General features: G+C 45.8%; 1 protein-coding gene and 1 long non-coding RNA gene across 2 annotated transcripts; one reads left to right on the top strand and one right to left on the bottom strand.

Annotated features, from left to right (window-relative positions):
- Positions 1–6,905: 6,905 nt before the first annotated feature.
- On the top strand, positions 6,906–14,695 carry LOC132389462 (gastrula zinc finger protein XlCGF26.1-like). The gene is made up of 2 exons (XM_059961987.1): positions 6,906–7,923; positions 13,121–14,695. The coding sequence occupies exon 2, from the start codon at positions 13,529–13,531 to the stop codon at positions 14,633–14,635; it is 1,107 nt and encodes a 368-aa protein (XP_059817970.1). The 5' UTR covers positions 6,906–7,923; positions 13,121–13,528; the 3' UTR covers positions 14,636–14,695.
- Positions 14,696–17,307: 2,612 nt separating this feature from the next.
- Positions 17,308–21,941, bottom strand: LOC132389463 (uncharacterized). The gene is made up of 3 exons (XR_009510531.1): positions 21,813–21,941; positions 20,813–20,924; positions 17,308–19,294 (listed from the first exon to the last, which is right to left on the bottom strand). It is a non-coding gene; the product is annotated as an uncharacterized LOC132389463 (long non-coding RNA).
- Between the last annotated feature and the right edge of the window lie 4,265 nt (positions 21,942–26,206).

The following is a 26,206-nucleotide window of genomic DNA, read 5'->3' as shown; positions in this document are numbered from 1 at the left end:
AGTCTGGAAAAGCTAAATTTCTTACAAAGATTGATCTGTTGAAAGGGTATTGGTGTGATCCATTGACAGACAGAGGTAGAGAAATTTCTGCATTTGTGACACCTTCTGGGTTGTATGAATACAATGTTTTCTCTTTTGGAAGGAAAAATGGTCCAGGATCATTCCAGAGAATGATTGATTCTGTAATTCGAGGGTTAGAACACACAGATGCCTATATTGATGACTTAGCCACAGGGAGTGACACTTGGGAAAAGCATATCTCTGCAGTAGAGAAGCCGTTTGACAGGCTTTCTCAGGACGACCTTACAGTTAGCTAAGAGTGAATTTGGCCAAGCCACTGTGACCTGTCTTGGCTATGTTGTTGGTCAAAGCAAGTTGGCTCCTGTTCGGGCAAAAGTCCAGGCAATTTCTCAACTTCCTATTCTGACTGATAAGAAGGCTCTTAGAAGGTTTCTGGGAATGGATGGATATTTTCGTAAGAACTTTGCTGCTATCGCTCTTTCTCTGACCAATCTCCTGAAGAAGCGTGAAAAGTATGTTTGGACCGAACCTTGTCAGGAGGTATTTGATCGATTGAAAGTTATTATTTGAGGTTAGGCCAATCAATGTAGTGCTGTCAGCCAATTTCATTAGCAGGTTGAAGGTGTGGGTGGCAACACAAGTCATGGGTGCACAGAGAGTAAAGGAGTGGGACAAAGAGACAACCCTGTGGGGTATGTGTGCTGAGGGTCAGAGAGACAGAGGAGATGGAGCCCACTCTTACCACCTGCTGGCGATCTGACAGGAAGTCCAGGATCCAGCTACACAAGGCAGGGTGAAGGCCGATGTCTCTGAGCTTCTTGTCGATACTTCACGCCTTTGTATGGCTACTGCTCTGCCCATGACTGCAAGGAACTGCAGAGAACTTTGGAGAGCAGAGAACATCAGAGAAACAAGCTTCCCCTCCATGGACTCTCCCTACACTTCCTCTCCCTCAGAAAAGCAGGGCATGTACTCAAAGACCCTCACAAACTGGACATTCTCGCTGCAAACCCGCTCCCCCATCGGGGAAGAGATACAAAAGCCTTAAAGCGAACCACCCGGCTCAAGGACGGCTTCCTGTCTGCAGTTATAAGCCAAATGAATGATAAAATGGACTCGACCTCACAATGTAACTCGACGTGACCCTGCACCATATGTCTATCTGCACTGCACTTTCTCTGCAGCCATAATGTTTGTTACAGTTATTGTTTTGTCGTATATCAGCTTGATGTACCGTTGTAATGTATCGATCTGTGTGGATGGTACATCAGGGAAGATTTTCACTGTCGTTCAGTACATGATGATAATAAACAAATTCCCCATTTTAATTGTGTGCAAATATTAGACAGATTGAGCTTTTGCTCTGGAACCACAGAAGGAAACTGAACTGTTGTCTTTCTGAGGAAAGCAAATAAATAGAAAAGGCTTTAATCTCTCATTACGATCTGCGGTAACTGGAATCAGGTGACTGGTGGTGGGTCTCCCATATCAATATCAGAATCAAGTTTAATAGCACCGGCATATGTCATGAAATTCGTTCAGAAGTAGAACCTAATTTTTGACCATAGATTTTAACAATTGTGATTTAATATAAGAATATAACTATCACATTGTTAAATTATATAAATAGTACAAAATGAAAAAAAGATGTAATAAACTATTTTAATTGTGTGGAACTATTTGACTGACTGGGTTGTTGCTTTGGAAGTAGGGGAATGAAGCTTAACTGAACTGCACACATTTATGAGAAGCTCAGATAATTATAAAAAGCTAAATTCTCACATAAGTGGGTCAGACACCCAGAAACATCGGCAGCACTTCAGCAGGTAAAAATAGTGGAATGAAACATGCTGAAAATATTGCCGGAAAAAACCATATTGTCCACCACAACGAGAGGACATGACAGATCCGGATCTCACTGCCTTGTCTGAACGGGGAAAGATGAAGCTCCACATATAGGTAGAGCAGTGACCCGCAGATGCTGCAGATCTGCAGAGAAACGTGAACAGGAAACGGGATCACATGGCCGCTTTGGTCTCTCACCCCCAGACAGATGTCCGTTTACCCACTACTCTGTGGAAAGACGCAAACGCCGCTCACATCTCCACTCACCTTAAATGTATTAGACATTTCAACCCCCAGGAAAAATATATCGTCTATCCACTCTATCTATTCCTCTCGTAATCTTATAAACGTCCATCCAGTCTCACCCCAGCCTGCGCCGCTCTGGAGAAAACAACACAAGTTTGTCCAGCCTTTCGTTATAGCTCATGTCCTCTAATCCAGGCAGTGTCCTGGTAAACCTCTTCTGCGCCCTCTCCAAAGCCCCGACATCCTTCCGAGAATGGGGGCGACCAGAACTGTGTGAAACACTCCAGATGTGGTCTAACTAGTTCTATAAAACTGTGTTCCAAACTGTGGCGTTTTAGAAACGAACCAGCAGCACTGGAGTTCACACTGGAGTCTGGTTTTGATGTTAAAACCATTATCTTTAGTAGTATCGACTTATAATATAGTAACTTAACGAAATGAAGGGAAGTTAACAGTGTTATGTGTATATGTGTGTAAATATATCTCCCAGACTATCGAGACTGAGGGAACAAAGCTTAGAGTCTTGAGATGGTAAAGTAGGAAAGTTCAGTAATCCACGGAATAAATGATGGGAGAGAGATATTTGTAATCCAGGGTGAAACGCAGAGAAAAGGCCGTTACTTCAACCAACCGCCGTCGAAGTTCTTATCCGCTGAATCCGTCCACATACGAGTTATCAGCGAAAGTGACCTGTCACAGGAATACCGTCTTCCAGGGGTTACCACACAACATACCCAGGCAAGGGTTAACACAATGTATTCCACAATCCACTCCTATGGATTATACGAAGTGACAGCCACACACACTCGTTGTGTTTCCGTGTACCGATGATCAACCCACTCTTGTGGACATAGGAGAGTTCCAAGCCTCAGCTGCGACTAACTGAAGCGATCAGCTTTTCCAGTCTCTCTCTCTCTCTCTTTAGACTGGCCGACTGCCTGTCTGCAGATCTCTCTCTCTCTCTCTCTCTCTTTAGACTGGCCGACTGCCTGTCTTCAGATCGCTCTCTCTCTCTCTCTCACTCTCTCTCTCTCTCTCTCTTTTTTAGACTGGCCGACTGCCTGTCTGCAGATCTCTCTCTCTCTCTCTCTCTCTCTCTCTGATGGTTCAGTCCACAGTCAGCGCTGTCAGCCTGTGACTGACGTCATAGTCCCGCCTCCTCACGCCGGCGCTCTTAAAGAAACAGTCACAGTACGACCGCAGGCTCGTAACAGCCGCAACACAACTTTCCGACTTTTGAACTCAATGCTTCAACTAATAAAGACAACCATGTCATTTGCCTGCTTAACCACCCGATCAATCTGTGCAGTCTCTTTCAGGGAGCGATGAACTTGGAGTCTAAGATCCCTCTGATCATCGACACTGCTCAGGGTTTTGCACTTAACAGTGTACTGTCTCATACATTCGACCTACCGAGCTGCCAAGATGATCATCACTAATCAAATCTCACTGAGATTTCTCAGGTCCTGTTGAATTTATTGCCAAGTGCTCAAGTACGGGAAGGTACAGGGACAGAGAAACACTGACTTGTTGCAGCATCACAGGCAAGTACATTCAGAAAATACGCGGAACAGAAGTTATACGATTCTCTGTCCGTAACAATCTGTAAATATGTTTTATGTCATTAACGATATTTAAAATACATTGTGTCATGATCAATACTAAAATGTGCATTTGTGTCAATAACAGACTTGGAAATGTTGAATTTGTTCCCTGTCTCCATTCCTCCTGTAATCCACAACCAGCTCCTTTGTTTTCGTTACAATGAGGGAGAGGTTGTTTTCTTGACATGACTGTGTCGGGGTGATGACTTCTTCTCTATACGCTGCCTCGTTATTATTTGGGATCCGGCCGATCAATGTACTGTGGTCAGCAGATCTAATTAGCAGATTGGAACCCGGCACTGCAGCCCCACAGTGCACTATGTACTGATTGCAAAGCTACGAAATTGCATGTGAATAGCCTCCCCTCCCTCAACGCCACTCTTTCTGCGTCACCAGCAGACTGGGGCATCTCACATCTCGCTGCCTCCGCCAGGACATTAAATTGTGAACAACTGTGGTCAGGGACTGCTCTGTGGGGTACTCCAAACGCTACCTCCTTCCAGTCTGAAAATGACCCACTCATCCAGACACACACTACCGGCAGTTTATCGATCTCCAACGAAAAAGCCTAATCACCTACTCCTGAGGGTCAATACCATTGCTGTCTCGGAGTTTACAACCGTCAAATACCAGGAGGGACATAATAATCAGAAAGTCTCTAGTCACAGCCGTGTGAATAAAATGTGATCTCAGTGGGTGTGTGGCGCATGCTCAGAATGCGAAGGAGAGAGACAGACTGAGCCAAGTCACAGACTGATGAAGGGGAGGAATGATCCATTTTGATACAGAGAGGGAAGCGGAGAGTTTGATGTTCTGCCTGATGCCGGAACTGTAGCCTGTTAGAAGATGAAGTCTTGTTCCTCCAACTTGTTCTGAGCTGTGACAGTTTTTTTCAGAAGGCACCATGGAGAGTAAAATTACCTGAGTTGAAATGTTGTCCTTCACCCTCCAACGTGCGTTGTAAGCTTTTAACAGTGTAGAAAAGGCAAAGGAATTGTCTATGGGACTCACAAACACGTTAGTTCCGCTGTATCTGTCAGGTCACCATCGCTTGAAATGCCGCCGGTCCTTGAATGTGGAGGCGGAGATGTTGGAGAAGACAGCGCCCCACTCGCGACAAGGAGAGCCCGAACACGTGTCCATGTCCGTGATCTGATTGGATACATCGCCATGACGTTATAGCACTGTGACGTCATTCACTGGCTCTCATTTTGGAAGGGATTCAGTCGGCCATCGCAGATACACTAACAGCTTCGCACTGGGAAGCGGTCGTTCACCTGCTCCGTGTGTGTGAAGAGACTCATTCAGTTAACCCACCTTGTGATGCTCCGGTGAGTTCGCAATAAATAGAGGCCACATTTCTGTCTGGAGTGAGCAATGAGTTTTACTCAATCATCCCAGCTGCTGCAACACCAGAAACTTCACATCAGGGAGGAAGTTCAAATCAGCTCCGTGTTAAATGTTTAACCATCACGGTGACTGAAGGCAGCTGCGGGTTCATGAGGGACTGTTACCGTCAGATTCTGCAGTTCTTGCGGCTGCTCATCGCACCCAGGACTGAACCCTGGTCACTGAGCATTGGAGGAGTCGGTTCTGCTGATGTTAGCCTTAAACTAGACTGGTGTTTAATATTGTGGATCTGTGAAAGATAAATCCCGTGAAAGATAAATCCTGTATCAAATCCCGTGTCTCGCTTGAGAGGCCACTCAGCCCAGCTGGTCCCTGCCCATGTTTCTGTTCCATATCAGTATATGAAAATCTACCCCCGCCGTTTCCCTCTCACTCTCCCTGAGATGACAGGTTGCATCTAGTCACCACTCCGTGGGATAGGAGATTTCCCTTGAATGTCATAGAATCACAGAAATCTACAACATATTATCGATACTTTGTCCCACAATGTTGTACCGACCATGTAACTTACTCTAGAAATTGCTTAGAATTACCCTACCGCATAGCCATCTATTTTCCTAAGCTCCATGTACCTATCTTAACAGACCTTTTTGTATCCGCCTCTACTACCGTCGCTGGCGGTGCATTCCACACACACGCCACTCTTTGTTTAAAAAACTTAGCTCTGACATGTCCTCTATACCTACTTCCAAGCAGCTTAAACCTATTCACCCTCGTGTTAGCCGTTTCTGCCCTGGGAAAAAGCCTCTGACTATCCACACGACCAATGCCTCTCATCATCTTATACACCTGCATGAATTTCCTGCATGATTGTCTCCGGGCTGAACAAGACGATGAGCTCACTGTGGTTGTGACGTTGTTCAGGGCTCCGGACGAAGTTGGTTAAACTCCTTCTTACCCGCTCTTTTCAACGTTTTGGGTCATTTTCACCAATTTTAAAGGATTGTGCCTCAGACAGCTGGGTTGTTGCAATTGTTACGTGCCAGCAGCAATAGATCACTAACGGAGTCTGGTTTCGATGTTAAAACCACTCTCTTCATTATTATAGTGACGGGGTCCTGAATTACCCTTATGAACTGTATTTTTGAAAAGAGAGAGGGAGATGTTCAACACCGGACACAGAGAGAGGGAGGGAGGGAAGGTGGACAGAGAGTGAGAGAGAGAGAGAGAGAGAGAGAGAGAGTTAGAGAGGAAGACTGCTCGGAGACGATGTTATGGTTTCTCTGCAAGCTTGTTGACACTTTTACAAGGACACTGTCAGCTTCTGTGTTCTTACAGAGAGAGAAGGGAGGAACTGTTTGATGGACAGCTGGGGCTCAGCACGATGAGATAAGTAGGAGGTCCGCTGATAGACCTCCAGACACATGGTTTTGGACACTGAATGAGCTTTGTTGTGTCCACAGAAAAAGTTGGGCTTTGGAAGATCGATCCGGAGCATCGATCAGTGGCTCTCGCAGTGTGAAAAGGCTGTGACCGGTGGGGAGTTATTCGTGTGTCCATCCCTCGCCTGGGTTAATAACTCCACCACTGAAGAACGGTCCCATTTATAGTGGTCACAGTCGGTGACTTCCAAAGGATTTCGGAGGACGAAGGGACTATCGACGGCGTCAGCTTACCTGAAGACTCAAAACTCTCCCTCTCTCTCTCTCCATCACTCCCCGACTCAATCCCACGAACTGAACCGAACTTCACTCATCACCGGAAGACGGTATCCATTCACCCCGAGGCGTGAAGAAGCTTGGCTTTCCTATTTACACACACACACACACACACACACACACACACACACACACACACACACACACAATCATTGCTAACCTGTTTGATATATCTGCATTTATATTGTTGTATAGCGTAGTTACTAATAAAGGGAATGTAGAGAGAAGGCAATTACGAAGAATTCCACACACATTCCACGCTGGGTAAACGAAATAAAACAGTCGCCGAAGATATCCGTCGATTAGCTCCGAAATCCACTTAGAAATATCACCAGGTGACAGTCACAGGAATATCGTCTTCAAGTGATTACCACAGAACACCCCGATTCCAGGTAAGGGCCAACAAAAGTGATACCACAGGATACTCCAGCAAATCCACACATATGGATGATACGAAGTGACAGTCACACATCCGTTCTGCACTGCGTGTCGATGATCAGATCAACACAACCTTTTGGGCATGGAAGAGTTGCAGCCTATAGCAGTCACACGCTGAAGTTCCAACAGCTTGTCTCCCTCTCCCTCTCCCTCTCCCGCTCCCTCAGGCTGCCGCAGCCTGTGTCTGACGTCACAGCCCCGCCTCACTCAGCCACTTAAAGCGACACTCACAGTAAACGAACCTGCGGTCTCGTAACACAATGCACCTCTAAAGTCTGACAGCAGACTAACGAGTGAATCTCCGATGGTGCAGAGTCAGAAACCGAAGATTTGCCAGCCTGAGTCAGGGGCTCCAGAGAGAGATGGTGTCCAGAGGAGGAGGACGAATAAGACCAGCACGATGTGGTTAAAAGTGAAAGATTAGAAGCATTTGGAAACTGGTTGATCGAAAAAAAAAGGTGGTTAATTTCTGCAAAACACAGGTGGAAATCAACAGATAAGGCAGAAATTTTGGAGAGGAATACTTAGAAAATGTTTTCTCAGTATTTCCAGCAACTGCAGAATCTCCTATGTTTTATATCTGCATTTTACTTTGGCATTAGCTGAAGCGCCGATGAAATGCGCAGGCGTCAGGCTGAGGACGTCCCTGAGTTTCACGCATGCGCGCAGTGCACAGAAGGCTTTGAAAATGTCGGTTGCAGGTAAGAGCGATTAATTGTGTTTTTATCTTAAATACCGACTTCAGGATAATTCCTCTGAATTTCGGACACCGTGGGCAGCAATCCCGGGACAGTCCTGCCCTCTTCCCTCTCTCTCAGCTCCACGATCCGTACACGGGCCCCGGGGAGCTTCCGGCTGATGAGGGAATGGGAACCGATGGATCTCTCAGACAGAGCTGAGCTCCAGCTATCTAAATCCAAGGATTAGGAACTCGGAGAAAGGGAACAAAATCTTTTACATCAGCAGTTGAGAAAATCACCTTTGTTCTCCCTCCAACACAAACAAGAGAAAATCTGCAGATGCTGGAATTCCAAGCAACACACACAAAATGCCGGAGGAACTCAGCATTAGGACTCTTTTCCGTAGATGCTGCCTGGCCTGCTGAGTTCCTCCAGTATTTTGTGTGTGTTGCTTCCTCTACCTCCTCTAGTTCTGCACTTTTCTACCGGTGAGAACATGTTTTGTCCCATTCTCTCTGGGTACATTATGATATCAAACACCTTTGCCCTGGACAACAAGTAGCTTTCACTTCACAAATGTGCCAGACTCCAGTGAGACAGAAAGACTACTGCCCTTCCCTTCATATTCATTGGGATTTCATTCACTGAGTTCACCACCGTCAGTCATTGGGGGCGGATTCAGGGGGAATATTTATGTAGAACACAGAAACTAGTGATGCCTGTTTGCATTTTGGTGATGCAAAAGTTGCTGGAGAATTTGCAAGTGGGAAGAAGTGGAGTGATATTTGGAAATCTGACTTCTTAAAGTGTAATTTAGCAAGCAAACCACATATGGACAATGTGTAAAAGCTTTGGTGAGAAACTCCTGCATTTCCTGTTACAGGCCTGCTACATAGGTTGTGTGAGAGTGCAGATGAACTCGATCAAACCCAGAGGAGATCAAAGTTCCTATTGACAGTGATTTGCTAGCCGTGAAAATGAATACCTCTCTATATAAAATTCACTGTGCACATCTTGTCACTGGGTAAAAAATACACAGTACAAGATTTATCTGCACACTGGTTATTACAAAGTAGAGGGGTATTCGAGGGAAGGAGGGGAGACCTGCAGTGTCCCTGATGCCCTCCCCTACAAGATGTGCATCCAGCTGCAACTTGTAACCCTGCACTTCAATGAGCTGCTTGAAATGGGTGAATTCCATATCATCCAGCAGTTGGAGGGGGTGATAGATATGACATGAAGGGAGGTGAGCTACTCCCAAGGTGCAGGACACAGGAAACTGGGTGAGAGTCAGGAAGGGGAATGAGGTTAAATAGGCATCGCAGAGTACTCTTGTGGCCATTTCACACAACAACAGGTGGACCACTTCAGAAGCTGTGGGGGGAATTACCTGGCAGAGGAAAGTCAAAAGACTGATAGGGGATTCGTTAGTTAGAGGAACAGAACAAGAGGGGACGAATATCCTAGTGGTAAGACTTGCTAGTGGTAGTGAGCAGGGAGGGGGTGATGTGGTTAAAATAAGTTGTAGGGGGAATGGGAGCCAGAATGACAGAACAGATAGTGGAGAGGGTGAATTGAATTGACTTTATTAGATACATATTTCATAAACATGAGGAGTAGAAATATTTACCTTACATCATCTAAATGTGCAATGTGTAATTTATAGTAATTTATAATAGATAGTTTGTACATAGGACAGTCAATATAACATCGAAATGCAATTGTATCAGCATGAATTAATCAGTCTAATGGCCTGGTAGAAGATGATGTCCCGAAGCCTGTTGGCCCTTTTGCTGTGGTACCGTGTCCTGGATGATAGCAGCAGGAACAGTTTGTGGTTCTGGTGAATTGGGCCTTTTTGTTGCTGATATTCGTTGGGCCCTTTTTACACACCTGTCTGTGTAAATGTACTGAATCGTGGAAAGTAGATTGTGCAATGTATAATTTCCTTGTTTATATTTAGAGACATTTTTTGGTGTATAAAATGATGAGGGGTATTGAGCATGTGAGTGGCCAGAGGAGTGTTTTTTCCCCCAGGGTTGAAATGGTTAATGCCGAGTTTCCACACTCCCAAAGACCCTTTGTCCATCTCCTGAGTTAAGAGAGATGGAAAAATATTTAAGATCTCCCCCATCTGCTTTGGTTCCACACGTGGATTGCCATTCCGGTCTTCCAGAGGACCAACTTTGTGCCTTGCAATCCTTTTGCTCTTAATCTATCACTAGAATCCCTGAGGATTATCCTTCACCTTTTCTGTGTCAGCAACCTCATGCCATCTTTTAGCCATCCTGATTGATTTCTTATGTGTTCTCTTGCATTTCTTATACTCCATAAGAAACTGACTGCCTATCCCTGTTATGCAATTCCATTTTGTGCTTTACCAGGGTCTCAATATCTCGTGCAATCCAAGTTTCCCTACAGTTTCTATCTTTACCTTTTATTCTGACATACCCGCTTACTACTTTCAAAATTTTGCTTTGAAGCCTCCCATTTACCAAGCACACCTTTGCCATAAAGCAGCCTGTCCCAATCCACAGTTGCCAGGTCCTAGTGTTGATTCTAGGTGTTGATCCATGCACTGAACTCATCCACCTTTCCTGCACTGCTCCCTGTATTGAAATATACAGGGCTCAGCATATTCACTGCACCATGCTCAACTTTTTCATTCCTGAAATTTGTCTGAGGCCTGAACAACATCTTTCTCCACAACCCCACCACCATCTGTTCTGTTATTCAGGCTCCCATTCCCCCTGCAACTTTAGTTTAACACTCCTTACCCCCACCTCCCTCCATGCAGATCTATCACCTCTTTGGCTTTCCTCTCCCAGATCAATAAAAAGGAGGTGCATACCAGGTACAGGCAGATAGGAGCAAATGGGGTACTTATGAAATACAGGAAATTCAAGTGAACACTTATGAAAGAAATAAAAGAAGGCATGAGGTTGCCCCAGCAGACAAGGTGAAGGAGAATCCTCAGGGATTCTGCAGATATGTTAAGAGCAAAAAAGATTGCAAGGGAAAAAAAATTAATCCTCTGGAAGATCAAAATGGTAATCCACATGAAGGATAGCCTAGACTTGGGGAGATTTTTTTTGCATCCGTATTTACTCAAGAGATGGACACAGAGTCTAGAGAAGTGAGGCAAAGCCGCATTAACTTCATGGACGCTGTACAGATTACAGAGGTGGAGGGGTTTGCTGTCTTGAGGCAAATTAGTGTGGATCAATCCCCAGGGCCTGACAAGTTGTTCACTTGGACCCTGCGGAAGACAAGTGCAGAAATTATTGGGGTCCAAGCACAGATATTTAAATCATCCTTAGTGACAGGTGAGGTACTGGAGGATTGGAGGACAGACAATGTTGTTCTGCTGTTCAAGAAAGGCTGTAAAATAAACTAGGAAGTTATCCATTGGTGAGCTTGACATCAGAACTGGGAAAGTTATTGGAATGTGGGTGCAGGAACCAAGTATATACTGTAAGTATTTGGATAGATGTGGACTGATAAAGGATAGACAGTATGGCTCTAGCCAATCTTTCAGAGTCTCTCGAGGAAGTTATCAGGGAAGTGGATGAAGGCAAGGCAGTAGATGTTGTCTACATGGACTTTAGCAAGGCACTTGATAAAGTCTCATATGGGAGGTTGGTCAAGAAGGTTCAGTCACTCAGCATTCTAGATGAGACAGTAGATTGGATGAGACACTGTCTTTGGGAGAAGCCACAGTGTAGTAGCAGATGGTTGCCTCTATAACTGTAATCCTGTGATTAGTTGTGTGCCAAAGGGATCAGTGCTGGATCTGTTGTTGTTTGTCATCTATATCTGTAATCTGGATGATAGTGTGGTTAACTGGATCAGAAAATTTGTGGATGACAACAAGACTGGGGGTTTAGCAGCTGCAAGAAGACTTTCATGGCTTGCAGTGTGATCTGGGCCAGGTGGGAAAATGGTTTGAGAAATGGAAAATGGAATTTAATGCAGACCAGTGTGAGTCGTGGCACTTTGGTCTGACCTACCAAGGGAGGTCTTTCACAGTGACTGATCGGGCACGGAGGAGTGTTGTAGAAGAAAGGGACCTGGGAATACAAGTCCTTAATTCACTGAAAGTGGTATCACAGTTAGATAGGGATGGAAGGAAATATTTTAGCCCATTGCCCTTCATGAACCACAGTAGTGACAACAATAGATGGATGTTATGTTGACTTGTAGAAGACATTGGTGAGGCCTTATTTGGAGTATTATGTGCAGTTTTGGTCACCTACCTACAGGAAAGATGTAAAAGAAGTTCAGAGATTTCAGAGAAAATACACAAGGATGTTGCCATGTCTGGAGGACTTGGATTATAAGGAAAGATTGAACAAATCAGGGCATTATTCTTGGGAATGTAGAAGATTGAGGGGAGATTTGATTGTGATAGAGAGGCACACATAGTGTTAATGCAAGCTGGCTTTCTCCACTGAGATTGGGTGGGACTACAACCAGAGGCCATGGGTTATGGGTGAAAGGTGAAATGTTAAGGGGAGCATGAGAGGAACTTCTTCACATAGAGGGTCATCCGGCTGTGGAATGAGCAGCCAGCACAAGTGGTGCATGCGAGCTCGATTTTAACGTTTAAGAGGTTTGTGTAGATACCTGGATGGTAGGGGTGTGGGAGTGGGCTGTTTAAATAGTTCAGCACAAACTAGATGGCCCAAAGGGCCTGTTTCTGTGTTGAAATTTTCTATGATTGCGACAAGAACCTGAAATAATACAAAAATTCACTCTAAGTCCTTTTAACAGATGTGCGGCCAACCAGTCATTTCAGCAGGAATTTTTTAAATGGCGTTAAAATTGTGGCATTTTGTTAATAATACACAAGAGAAGATCCCAGCTGCATGTCAAGAAAGACAATTTGCATGAGAGTGTTTCAGTCACTGTGGGACAAGGAACACGTGCCGCTCAGCAGGAGCCAGGAATAATACCAATGGAGGGAGTCAAAATGAGCCAGGTCACAGATTGGAGACGACAGAAATGCTCCATTGTTATTGAGACAGGAAGAGTATCAGGGAATTGATGGTCATTCCAGGTTCCAGCACTCTACCCAGTCAGGAGATGATTTCTCTGTCCAACTTAGGGTGAACCTCACTGTAACTGTGTGATACCAGATCAAACCTTGGCAACTCAAGTAATCTCATCTGAAATGTTGTCCTAAACCCATTGATGGATTTTGTAAATTTTTTTACAGGTTAAAAATGAGAAGGAATTCATCTCCAGGAAGCTCAAAAACGACACGCCAGTTTTGTTGTCTCTGCCTAGATACTTAAGAAGTGGAGCAAGGGATCCAATTGTCCACCCTTCCTGCTCAGACTGTGGGGAGGAATTCACTCGGTGATTTTGACCAACTGGCATGCCCATCATTTTACACAGGAAAAAGGACATTCACCTGCCCAGACAGTGGGAATGGATTCACTCGGTCATCTCAACTAAAGGTACATCAGCAAGTTCACACTGGACAAGGCCATTCACCTGTTCTGTGTGTGAGAAGGGGTTCAGTCGGTCATCCCACCTGTGGACACACCAATCAGTTCATACCGGGCAGAGGCTGGTCTTCTGCTGAACTTCTGGGTAAGGATTCACTCTGTCATCTGACCTAATGGCTCACCAGTGGGTTCACACTGGGGAGCGGCCGTTCACCTGCTCAGTCTGTGGGAAAGGATTCACTCTGTCATCCACCCTACTGGTACATCAGCGAATTCACACTGGGGAGAAGCTGTTCACCTGCTCAGACTGTGGAAAGGGATTCACACTGTCATCCCGCCTACTGGTACATCAGCAAATTCACACTGAGGAGAAGCCGTTCACCTGCTCAGTCTGTGAGAAGAGATTTACTCAGTTATCCAACCTACAGAGTCACCAGCGAGTTCACACTGGGGAGAAGCCATTCACCTGCTCAGTCTGTGGGAAAGGATTCACTCTGTCATCCACCCTACAGAGACACCAGCGAGTTCACACTGAGGTGAAGCCATTCACCTGCTCAGTCTGTGGGAAAGGATTCACTCTGTCATCCACCCTACAGAGTCACCAGCGAGTTCACACTGGGGAGAAGCCTTTCACCTGCTCAGTCTGTGGGAAAGGATTCACTCTGTCATCCAACCTACAGAGACACCAGCGAGTTCACACTGAGGTGAAGCCATTCACCTGCTCAGTCTGTGGGAAAGGATTCACTCAGTCATCCAACCTACAGAGACACCAGCGAGTTCACACTGAGGTGAAGCCATTCACCTGCTCAGTCTGTGGGAAAGGATTCACTGTGTCATCCATCCTACTGGTACATCAGCGAATTCACACTGGGGAGAAGCTGTTCACCTGCTCAGACTGTGGGAAGAGATTCACTGACTCTTCCACCCTACGGAGACACCAGCGAGTTCACACTGGGGAGAAGCCGTTCACCTGCTCAGAATGTGGGAAGCGATTCACTCGGTCATCCAACCTACGGAGACACCAGCGAGTTCACACTGGGGAGATGCCGTTCACCTGCTCAGTGTGTGGGAAAGGATTCACTGACTCTTCCACGCTGCAGAGACACCAGCGACTTCACACTGGGGAGAAGCCGTTCACCTGCTTATTCTGTCGGAAGAGATTCACTCAGTCATCCACCCTACAGAGTCATCAGCGAGTTCACACTAGAGAGAGGCTCAGAATATGGGAAAGGATTCACTCAGTCATCCCACCTCTTGGCACACCAGTCAGTTCACAGTAAGGAGAGGCCATTGTTATGAATCCTTTGGTTTTGTTTGCTGTAGACTGTCATTTTAAGAGAGAGAGAGAGAGAAATTAAGAAAGTGAATCAGTCTGACTTGCAGCTTGTTTACATCGCTCGCAGCTTGTTTAGTTTTAACTGAGGACACAGACACTCAGAGTCAGACGGAGACAAAGGAGGAAAAATGGAAGGATCAAAACCAGGGAACTAGTAGCCAAGGATCACTGTTTGGAACTTTCCTTCGCTCACAAGGGTGGGCTAATTATCGATTCACCGTACATCGAATGTGTGGTTGTCACCTCATTTGATCCACAGGAGTGGATCTGATTTGGGATATCCTGTGGAGACGACTTATGTGTTAAGCCTTGCCTGGCTGTGGCGTGGTCATTCATTTGATGATACCACTTATGACAATTCACTTTAGGTGATAATTCGTATGTACATTTGTAAAGATGATGGATAAAATCTAGAGCGACTGTTCTCTCTTTTTACCACCATGGAACCTGTGGAATACAACATAATTGCCTTCTCTCAACATTTACCCTGGATTACAAAAATATCTCTCTCACATCACCTATTCTGTGAATTAATTGAACTTTAATACTTTAACATTTCCAGACTCCAAGCCTTGTTTCCCCTGAGCTCAGAAGTTTGGGAGTTATATTTACACACATACATACACATAACACTCATGAGGAAATCTGCAGATGCTGGAAATACAAACACAAAAAAAATGCTGATAGAACACAGCAGGCCAGGCAGGGAGAAGGGAGAAGCACTGTCGACGTTGTGGGCCGAGACCCTTCGACAGTACTAACTGAAATATAGTAAGAGATTTGAAAGTAATGAGGGGAGGGTGAAATGCAAATGATAGGAGAAGACCTGAGGGGGTGGGGGTGAAGCTGAGAGCTGGAAAGGTGATTGGCGAAAGTGATACAGAGCTGGTGAAGGGAAAGGATCATGGGAAGGGAGGCCTTGGGAGAAAGAAAAGGGTGGGGGTGTAAGTACCAGAGTGAGGGGGAGAACAGGTAAACAACTAAATATGTCAGGGATGGGGTAAGAAGGGGAGGACGGGCATTAACAGAAGTTAGAGAAGTCAGTGTTCATGCCATCATGTTGGAGGCTACTCGGCCGGTATATAAGGTGTTGTTCCTCCAACCTGAGTTTGGATTCATTTTGACAATAGAGGAGGCCATGGATAGACATATCAGCATGGGAATGGGATGTGGAATTAAAATGTGTGGCCACTGGGAGTAGTCTTTTGCTGTTGGTTCATTTCTAAAGCATTATGGTTTGTAACAAAATGGGGCTGTGTCTGGGATATGACAAATTTAAGGATTGATTAATTATCAATTTCATTGGGGAAATCCCTTTTAATTTACTTGTGTGTGGAAAACCAGCAGCAATGGATGTTGATAGATATCTGGAAGTGTGAACCTCTCAGGCATTAGAGGACACCAGAAAGATTGAGTTGTTGAGTATTGCTAGAACGTTAATACTTGCTAAGGTGAAATTGACAATGAGGAGGGCACAGATGCAGAAGATAATAGCTGAGCATTATGTATCTGAGGATGTGTTTAAAGTGAAGGAGTTGGAGGTGTTTCCTGAATGTAAACCTCGTGAGCTTGAGCTCCAATAGAAGTTAGAAATATTAAAGATGGAGGCTCCGGAAAGGCAGATGCAGTTTCAGGCTAAAGAGGCAGAAAAGCAGACAGAAAATTCTCTTACAAAGTGTACTTAAGGGGAAGGCTTAGCAACCCTATTCTGCTTTGACAGTTGCTGAAGCAGCTTATTATTTACTTATTTATGCTGCCCCAATCATCGCCACTGGGCTATAAATGTGCAGGAGCTGTGTGTGGTTCAGTGTTTTGCTCAAGGACACACAAGCTGCCTCGGCTGAGGCTCGAACTCATGACCTTCAGATCGCTAGTTCAACACCTTAACCACATGGCCACGCATTATGACCACATATTATGACGTAGTGAAACAGGCTGTGCTCAAAGCTTACGAGTTGGTCCCAGAAGCAGACAGGCAAAAGTTTAGAAATTTGAAGAAATCTGTGAACCAGATATACGGAATTTGCTTATGAGAAATTTGTGTCTATTGACCACTGGTGCACATCTGAACATGTAAATGATGATTTTAACAGCTTGAGAGATTTGGTTTTAATTGAACAATTCCAAAGGTGCGTCCCTGATGACATAAAGACGTATTTAGATGGAAATGATGCTGCCACTCCGCAGGAATCTGCTGGATTAGCAGATCAGTTTGCTTTAATTCATGAAGTTATGTTTACCCTGAATAAGAGTTTCCAAAAGGCACTTGTCAAGTTGTGGGTAAACCTAATGAGCTCACCCCAGTGGCCTGTACCTGCATTCGGTGAACCCTTTTCCAAAGTTATAGTGGATTGTGTTGGCCCATTGCCAAAGTCTAAAGCTGGCCATCAGTATCTGCTAACTATTATGTGTACTACATCCAGATTCCCAGAGGCAATGCCTCTCAGAAATATTAAAGCTAAAACTGTGGTGAAGGCTCTTACCAAGATTTTCACTTTATTCGATTTGTCTAAAGAAATACAGTCTGATCAAGGATGTATTTGTATATCTGCATTATTCAAGCAGGTAGTTTATGAATTGGGAGCAAAACAGATTGCATCATTTGCATACCATCCGGAACCAGAAGGGGCTTTAGAAAGATTTCATTCTACCCTCAAAACAATGATTAAGACATATTGTGTTGAAAATGGAAAAGACTGGGATGAAGGGATACTTTTGCTTTTGTCCAGATGAAGGAATACATTTGATTTTGTCCACAGAAAGAGAGTCAGTACAGGAATCACTGGGCTTTACTCCATTTGAACTTGTATTTGGTCGCAGAGTGACCTTTGACCTTGTTAAAAGGAACCGTGGATTGATGGGGATGTACATGTTAACTCGTTAGACTATGTTTTGAAGTTCAAAAATAAACTACACCAAGCCTGTAGTCTAGCGAGACAAAACTTAAAGATTTCTCAAAACAAAATGAAGTGTTGGTTTGATAACAGGGCTCGCGAAAGAAATACCAGGTGGGAGATAAGGTGCTTGCCTTATGTTGACGAATCCACTTCAGGCGAAATTCAATAGACCGTATGAGATAGTCTCTCAAATTAATAATGTGAATTCTGTTATTAAAACACCCGAATGACGTAAACTAACAGAGGTGGTGCACATAAATATGATAAAGCCTTTTTTGACAAGCAGGCACCATCTGTGAGTATTGTTGTCAAAACAAATGAATCTGGTAACCCTGAGAATGAAACAATTGACTCGTCTGAGACTTTTCACAAGCCAAACATGGTCCCAGTTAGGCTAATGAACTCGGTTGCTCTAGAAAACATTGATAACGAGTTGGCTCATCTGCAGCCAAAGCAACAACAACAGCTGAAGGAATTAATTCTGAAGTACAAAGATTTATTTCCCGATGTTCCCAAGCAAACCACGGTCGCAGTACATGATGTAGATGTTGGTCAAGCCAAACCGATTAAACAACACCCACTTCGCATGAACGTCGAAAAGTGTAAATTGGCTGACCAGGGAATTGAGTATATGCTGGAGAATGGTATTATTAGGCCTTCAAAATGAGATTGGAGTCACTCTGCATTATTGTGCCCAAACATGATGGTAGTGTTAGATTTTGCACTGATTGTAGAAAGGTAAATGCAGTAACAAAAACTGATGCCTATCCTATCCCTAGGGTGGATGATTGCATCGATAAGGTTGGAATGGCTAATATCTTACAAAGATTGATCTGTTGAAAGGGTATTGGTGTGTTCCATTGACGGACAGAGGTAGAGACATTTCTGTGTTTGTGACAGCATCTGGGTTGTATGAATACAATGTTTTGCCTTTTGGAAGGAAAAATGCTCCAGGAGCATCCCAGAGAATGATTGATTTTGTAATTCGAGGGTGAGAACACACAGATACCTATATTGATGACGTAGTTACAGGGAGTGGCACTTGGGAAGAGCATATCTCTGCAGTAGAAAAGCTATTTGACAGGCTTTCCTAGGACAACCTTACAGTTAACTTGGCTAAGAGTGAATTTGGCCATGCCAGTGTGACCTGTCTTGGCTATGTTGTAGGTCAAAGGAAGTTGGCTCCTGTTCGGGCAAAAGTCCAGGCAATTTCTCAAGTTCCTATTCTGACTGCTAAGAAGGCTCTTAGAAGGTTTCTGGGAATGGATGGATATTATCGTAAGAACTCTGCTGCTATCGCTCTTCCTCTGACCAATCTCCTGAAGAAGGGTGAAAAGTTTGTTTGGACCGAGCCTTGTCAGAAGGCATTTGATTGATTGTTATCGGTATTTCAGATTAGGACAATCAATGTAGTGTTGTCAGCAAATTTAAATAGCAGATTGGAGCTGTGGGTGGCAACACAAGTCATGGGTGCACAGAGAGTAAAGGAGGGCGCCAAAGAGACAACTCTGTGGGGTATGTGTGCTGAGGGTCAGAGAGACAGAGGAGATGGAGCCCACTCTTACCACCTGCCGGCGATCTGACAGGAAGTCCAGGATCCAGCTACACAAGGCAGGGTGAAGGCCGAGGTCTCTGAGCTCCTTGTCGATACTTCACGCCTTTGTATGGCTACTGCTCTGCCCATGACCGCAAGGAACTGCAGAGAACTTTGGAGAGCAGAGAGCATCAGAGAAACAAGCCTCCCCTCCATGGACTCCTACACTTCCCCTCCCTCGGAAAAGCAGGTCATGTACTCAAATAACCTCATTACCTGGACATTCTTGCTGCAAATTTGCTCCCACATTGGCGGAGGGATACAAAAGCCTTAAAGTGCGTAACAGCACGCTGAAGGACGGCTTCCTGTCTGTGGTTATAAGCCAAATGAATGATAAAATGGACTCAACCTCACAATGTAACTGGACGTGACCCTGCACAATATGTCTATCTGCACCGCACTTTCTCTGCAGCCACAATGCTTTGTTACAGTGATTATTTTGTTGTATATCAGCTCAATGTACTTTTGGAATGTATCGATCTGTGTGGATGGTACGTCAGGCAAGATTTTCACTGTAGCTCAGTACATGATGATAATAAACAAATTTCCCATTTTAATTGTGTGGAAATATTAGACAGACTGAGCCTCTGCTCTGGAACCACAGAAGGAAACTGAACTGTTGTCATTTCTGAGGAATGCAAATATATGGAAAAGGCTTCAATCTCACATTACGATCTGCGGTAACTGGGATCAGTGACCGGTGGTGGGTCTCCCATATCAATATCAGAATCAGGTTTAATAGCACCGGCATGTGTCATGAAATTTGTTGTCCCTGCGGTAGCAGCAGAACCTAATTCATAACAATAGTTTTGAAAAATTGTGATTTAAAATAAGAATATACATTTATATAGTACAACAATAGAGAAAAAATGTAATAAGCTATTTTAATTGTGTGGAGCAATTTGACTGACTGGGTGTTGCTTTGGAAATTCTGAAGTGAAGCTGAACTAAACTTTACACATTTATGAGAAGCTCAGATAAATACAAATGGCTAAATTCTCACATAAACGGGTCAGACACCCAGAAACATTGGCAGCACTTCAGCACCTCAAAACAGTGGAATGAAACAACAGAAAATATTGCAGACAAAAAAAACATTGTCTACCACAATGAGAGGACGTGACAGATCCGGATCTCACTGCCTTGTCTGAACGGGTGAAAGGTGAAGCTACACGGACACGTAGAGCAGTGACCCGCAGATGCTGCAGATCTGCAGAAAAACGTGAACAGGAAACGGGTTCAGGTGACGGGTGGAGGGACTCCCTCCTGAACTGGTGACTCTGCTCCTCGCCCCTCACATGCTGCCCGACCCATCCACCGCATTCCCCACATTATTCCCTATTTACCCCAGATACATGATTATTTTTCCACACCTTATCTTCCCCGATCCTTTTCCCTCCACGTCCAGGTCACAGAGTCACCGGCTCAATTCCTATCCAGGTCCAAAACATAATTCAGGCCCAAAAAGGAAATGTTCACGTTTCATTTAAATCAGTTTTGTGTTTCTAAACACTAATTTCTATTCACATTCCTCCAGAGCCTTGCTGGACAGGAACACTGAAACATCAAGTGAGAAACAGCAGGAGGCAATTCAGCCCCTCTAACCATCAGCAAGATGGCGACTGCTCACCCATCTCAGCCACGTGTTTCTGCCCGATCCTCATTTTCTCGATCCCTTCGGTCTCCACATATCTGCCGTCCTCTGTTTTACGTGCGGACGATCACTGAGTCTTCACCGCCCTCTGTGGTGGGGATTTATAAACATTCACCACCCTCGGAATGGAGACATTTCCCCTCATTTCAGTCCCGCACATTCCATCCCTGTTTCAGAGACTGAGATCCCTGGTTCAACCGGTAATGATGTTGTGCATTTCAGTGTGTTCACCTCTCAGTCCTCGATTCTCTAAATGAAAGGGTTATCACATTTGATCTTTCTTCATATGATGACCCCACCACCCCAGGGATCAGTCTGGTGAATCTTCATTGCACTCTCTATTACAAATACTCTCTTTCCTCTTTGTTAATCCTCTATGGAATTAATTACCATCTTCTGCAGCCCCGTGTTGCCCCAACCACTCACCTCCCACCCCTGTCACTATTTCCACCTTCCCACCTCCCCCCTCACTTGGATCTACCTCTCACTCCCCAGCTCTTGCCCCATCCCCACCCCTCACCTCTTTTCTCTGACTATTTCCCGACCACTCTTAGTCCAGAAGGAGGGTCTCGGCCCGAAATGTTGACGGTCCATTTCCCTCCACAGATGCTGCCCGACCCACTGAGTTCCTCCGGCAGTTTGTTCTTTGGTCTGTATAACCCGTGTCAGTATGGGGAGCGGGATTTTACACCATATTCCAGGTACAATCTCAACAAAGCACAAATAATTGTCACTTTGCCCGGACCATTGGCCCCGCTTGCAGGGCAACAGTCTGCCAGTGTTTGCCCCCAATGTGGTGAATCTGCTCGACACCACCGTGGGTTCAGACATTTCCACAGATGAGCCCCTCCTGTCCCCACCGGGACAAACATCCTGTCCGCCCCCTCTCTCACCATCTTCATCCTTTCAATAAAATCCCCCTCTCCCTCCCAGGGGAACCGGCATCAAACCAACGGGCCGAGTGTCCTATTCGTACCTCTCAGCGATACATCAGACTCCGGCCGCGGGAGTCGCTTTACAAACGCCCCGACTTCCCTCGGAGGGAAATGGAAATAAATCAGAAAGCGGACATTTACTTTGAGGTTTTCTCCGCTCTGAGGAGGCGGTCGGCGCTCGAGCGGGAGACGAACTCAGCGGCGTAACGTCGCGCCTTCGCGACTGGTTGTAACCTGTGATTGACATCGCTTCGCACCATAACAGCGGTGGGGAAGGGGTGGTCACGTGATTATTAGCCCAGCCGTTCAACCTATAAAGCTCGAGCACAGCAGCGCGTGGGTGACGTAAGACACCGCGCACGTGAGGGCAGATCCCGGTGTCGGGAGCCCATGTGTGACGTCTGGCGAGTGGGGGGTGTCTGCCGTCACCTGTGACGGAGCGCTCGTATTTAAAAGCACCTTAATGGACTTTTCAGTGAGACAACAACACTGATCACGGGTTTCATCACTGAATCCAGGGTTGTGGGATGGAAAGTCCCCTGTTATGTGTCCGGCTGTGCCGTGTTGTTGGTGGAGTGGGCAGCGTGGTGTTTGTCTCGATTCAGGTCACAACACCAGAATTGCCAGCGGGGTCCACACACAGTGTATTAGTGAAAAGAAAACATCTCGTCGCTGCAGTCTTTGTCTCCTGGTAAACTCATCACCCTGACAGTGTGGACCATAGATACCCCTTCCTCTCAGAGTCAGGGAATCATTCAGACAGCTGATCGCTGTGAGGAATTATATTTATTGGTCATTAAAGTTCACCCAGATTCGTGTGGACGGATTTGATGTGGAGTTCGGGGTGTCGCAGTGAAAGGGCCGGACGTCCGAACTCTCTCCGTTGTCCAAACATCCTTCCAGGTGAGGCGACACTTCACCTGTGAATTTTCCGGGGTCGCCCGTTGTGTCCGCTGCTCCCGATGCGGCCGCCTCCACACTGGTGACACCGGCTCCTCCGCAGTTGTGCGGGGTAGGCGTGTTTTGTTTTACCGGGGGTCGATATTATTGTTCCCTTTTGTGCCGGAGGGGTGGATTTGGGGGTTGATGATCGGGAAGTCGTTCTTTTTTATGCAGGGGGTGGGGTGGGATTTGATTTTTTTTCTCTCTGAACGACTTTCATGCTCTTTCTTTGTTTCGTGCTTCTCTGGAGAAAAAAACTCAGAGTTGTTTATGGAGACCTACTTTGATAATAAATTAACCTTTGAACTATCCGCTCCGAGCGGGACTTCCGGTGTCCAAACATTTCAATTCCGATTTCCATTCTCGTTCCGACGTGTCAGCCCATCTTGTGCCAAGACGAGTCCACCCTGAGTGTCCAGGATCAGCAACTTATATTCCGTCTGGGCATCCCCCCCCCCCCCCACCACACACACACAACCTGATAGCATAAATATCGATTTCTCCTTCCGGTGAACAAATTTCCCTCACACCCCTCCCTCCCTCTCTGACCTTTCACGTCCTCTCACCTGCTTATCACTTCTCTCTGGATCCACTGCTCCATCCCTTTCTCCTATTCTCCACTCTCCTCTCCTATTAGACTCTATTTTCTTCTGCTCTTGAGCATTCCCACCTACCTGGTTTCACCTGTCACCTTCCAGCGAGACATTTCCTCGCCCGCCCCGATTTTATTCAGATATTTCTCCCATCCCATCTCAGTCCTGAAGGAGGGTTCAACTGGAAACGTCGACTGTTGATTCTTTTCGATAGATGCTGCCCGACCTGCTGAGTTCCTCCAGCATTTTGTTAGTGTTGCTCTGAATTTCCAGCATCTGTAGACTTTGTCTTGTTTGTGATTTACCTCTCCGTTGTCCCTCCCGCCTCCGTCCACTGGTCCCCCTATAGGGACATCTGGCCACGGCTGGTGCAGCCCAGAACCTCCTGCTAAACGCAGGCGCAGGGCCGACCGTAGCTGTCGCCGGCGGTTCTTCTGTTCAGGATTCCGTGAAGATGGTACTGATCTCGGGTTTGTGGAAATCGGGGGCTGCCGTGGAAGAACAAATTTGTGGGCCGAAGGGCCTGTATCGTGCTGCAGGTTTTCTATGTTTCTATGAAAAGTGTCGGGAACGAGCTCTGCCGGACGGCTGGAGGCTCCGGGCTCTCCGGTCCCGCAGCCCCGGTTTTAGCTTTGCGTCCGTGGCCAGGCTGTGGGATCAGTTAGTTGTGGTTCCCAGGCGAGGAGGGATATGGGGTGAAAGGTATCTGTCTGTGTGTGTGTGGGTAGAGGTTATGGGTGGACTGTGGGTGTGGGGTGAGAGGAGTGACTTTCTGGGGGACCGTATTCGGAGGAGTTGTTGTTGTGAGAAAGTGGGATGATCGGAATTTCCGTGACCGGGTCAAATAAAGTTGTAAACAGGGGAGGATCTGCTCCGTTGTGTCGGACGCTCGCGTGTCCTTTTAGGAAGCAGCAATTCTCTCTGCAAATGAATTACTGTCTAATTTTGCTGCCAACATTGTGTTTGTTACAAAGCCCCAGTGTCTGGCAGAGCTGTCACTGTAATGGGCTGTTGGTGCAGATTGGGATGGCGGTGGGGTGTCACTGACCTCTGTATCAGAGAACGACACGGGTTTCTACATCCTCCTGTGAGATATAAATGTCCTCACAGTGGATTCGGATCAGCTGGCATATCTGGAGTTTGCAGAGGGAATAGGGAAGGGTCTGAGGAGAGAGAGTTTTAATCAGCAAACCATCGTCCGGGGTGGAGGGGTACAGGAGCTGTCTGATAGATCGTTTTACAGAAATTGTGTTTTTATATAATCTCACAGATAGTGACTGAGGAAGGAGCTTGTTGAGGGAGGATACCCGGAGGTGAGCAGGTCAGATACCGTATCAGGAGAGTGACGGAGATGTGATTTCCTGTGTCACGGGTATAGACAGTCGTCTCAAGTGAGGAGTTTGTGTGGAGATGCAGCTTCCCTGGAGATGGAGGAAAGAGGACACACAAACAGGTGGAACCAGCTGTGGGAAGACATGGTTTGTCAGGTCTGACGACGAGCTGAATGTACCATAACCTTCAGACTGAATCAGAAAACCATTCTGAGGGTATTTGAAATGTCAGAGGCAGGGGAAATGTGATCACATGTCTCCATCAGACCCTCAGTGAGATGGTCCCAGTTTATAACATGCAGGGATGAAAGCACAGTGTTTGGGGTCTGATTTAATCACTGATTCTGACACAGTGAGAGGGTTAGTTTTGCTGTAAGGCAGCAACATTAACGGAAGAAGACACAGGAACTTCACCAATTGCCAGTTGTTCAGCAAAAGTGATCAATTGGTATATTACCTTGACAGAAACAGATATTCACAGTGGGGAGAAAGGGGTTCAGTCTGGTTCAATTCAGGTTGGAGAGGGGTGTGGAGTTTTGAAATCAATGCCTCGTGGTGCCACCATCGTTAATTTAGCATGTCCGGAGCAGTGGATCACACAGCACGGAAACAGGCCTTTGGTCGGCCATACCTGTTCTGACCATCCACTCACTGTCTACATTGGTCCCATTTATCAGCACTTGGTTCACAGCCGACTGTATCTCGGTAGTTTCAATGCTCATCCTCTTCGTAAATGTTGTGAAGGGACCTGCCTCCACCACCACCTCGGGCAGTGTGTTCCAGATTTCAGCTACCCTCTGAGTGACAAATCTCCTCCTCAGATCCCTCTAAACCTCTTCCTCCTATGCTTAAATCTGTGACACCTCTGCCCCAGGATCGGGGCTGATATTGGCATCAGTGAGGCCTTTGATAACGTTCACATGGTAAGTTGCTGTGGAAAGTCAGATCACACGGGATCCAGGTAGAGCTGGCTCACTGGATGCACAGTTGTCTTGATGGTAGGAAGCAGAGAGTGATGGTGGGAGGCTGTTTATTGGACTTGAGGCCCGGGCCCAGTAAGGTTCCCCAGGGTTATAACCCATTGCTCTCATTATTCATTGATATTTAATGATATTTGCATTTGCACAGTTGAATTCGATGCTTCACTTGAACTTTCATTGATCCTTTTGACTATTCTATAAATTTGCTAAGTGTTCCTGTAGGAAAAACAATCTCAGGGTTGCATGTGGTGACATATATGTACTCTGATAATAACATTTACTTTGAACATCAACCATTGCTACTTGCCACCTGGATCAATAATCTGGTTAAGAATGTACAAGGTACGGATAGCAGGTTTGCAACAAGTTCAAACAATTACTTTTTCTGGAAGATATTAAGTATAAATTCTCTGCTCTGTTTCCTTCTCCGCACTCGACCACCCACTTACCTGTCTTCCCTCTCTGCCCCATCCTCCCGCTCACCCTGACATTGGACATACAGTCAGGGTGAAAGTGAATTATTTTGGGGAACCTGAAGGGGAATTCTTCACTCAGAGGTTGGTGAGAGTGTGGACTGAGCTGCCAGTGG

This window comes from Hypanus sabinus, unplaced genomic scaffold (assembly GCF_030144855.1).
Source record: "Hypanus sabinus isolate sHypSab1 unplaced genomic scaffold, sHypSab1.hap1 scaffold_578, whole genome shotgun sequence".
Taxonomy (NCBI): domain Eukaryota; kingdom Metazoa; phylum Chordata; class Chondrichthyes; order Myliobatiformes; family Dasyatidae; genus Hypanus; species Hypanus sabinus.
The sequence above is the reverse complement of the archived record's forward strand: the minus strand, read 5'-3'. Positions and strand labels throughout refer to the sequence as shown.

Excerpts from the sequence above, each read along its gene's own strand:
- LOC132389462 (XM_059961987.1), top strand. The coding sequence starts at position 13,529 with ATGGCTCACCAGTGGGTTCACACTGGGGAGCGGCCGTTCACCTGCTCA.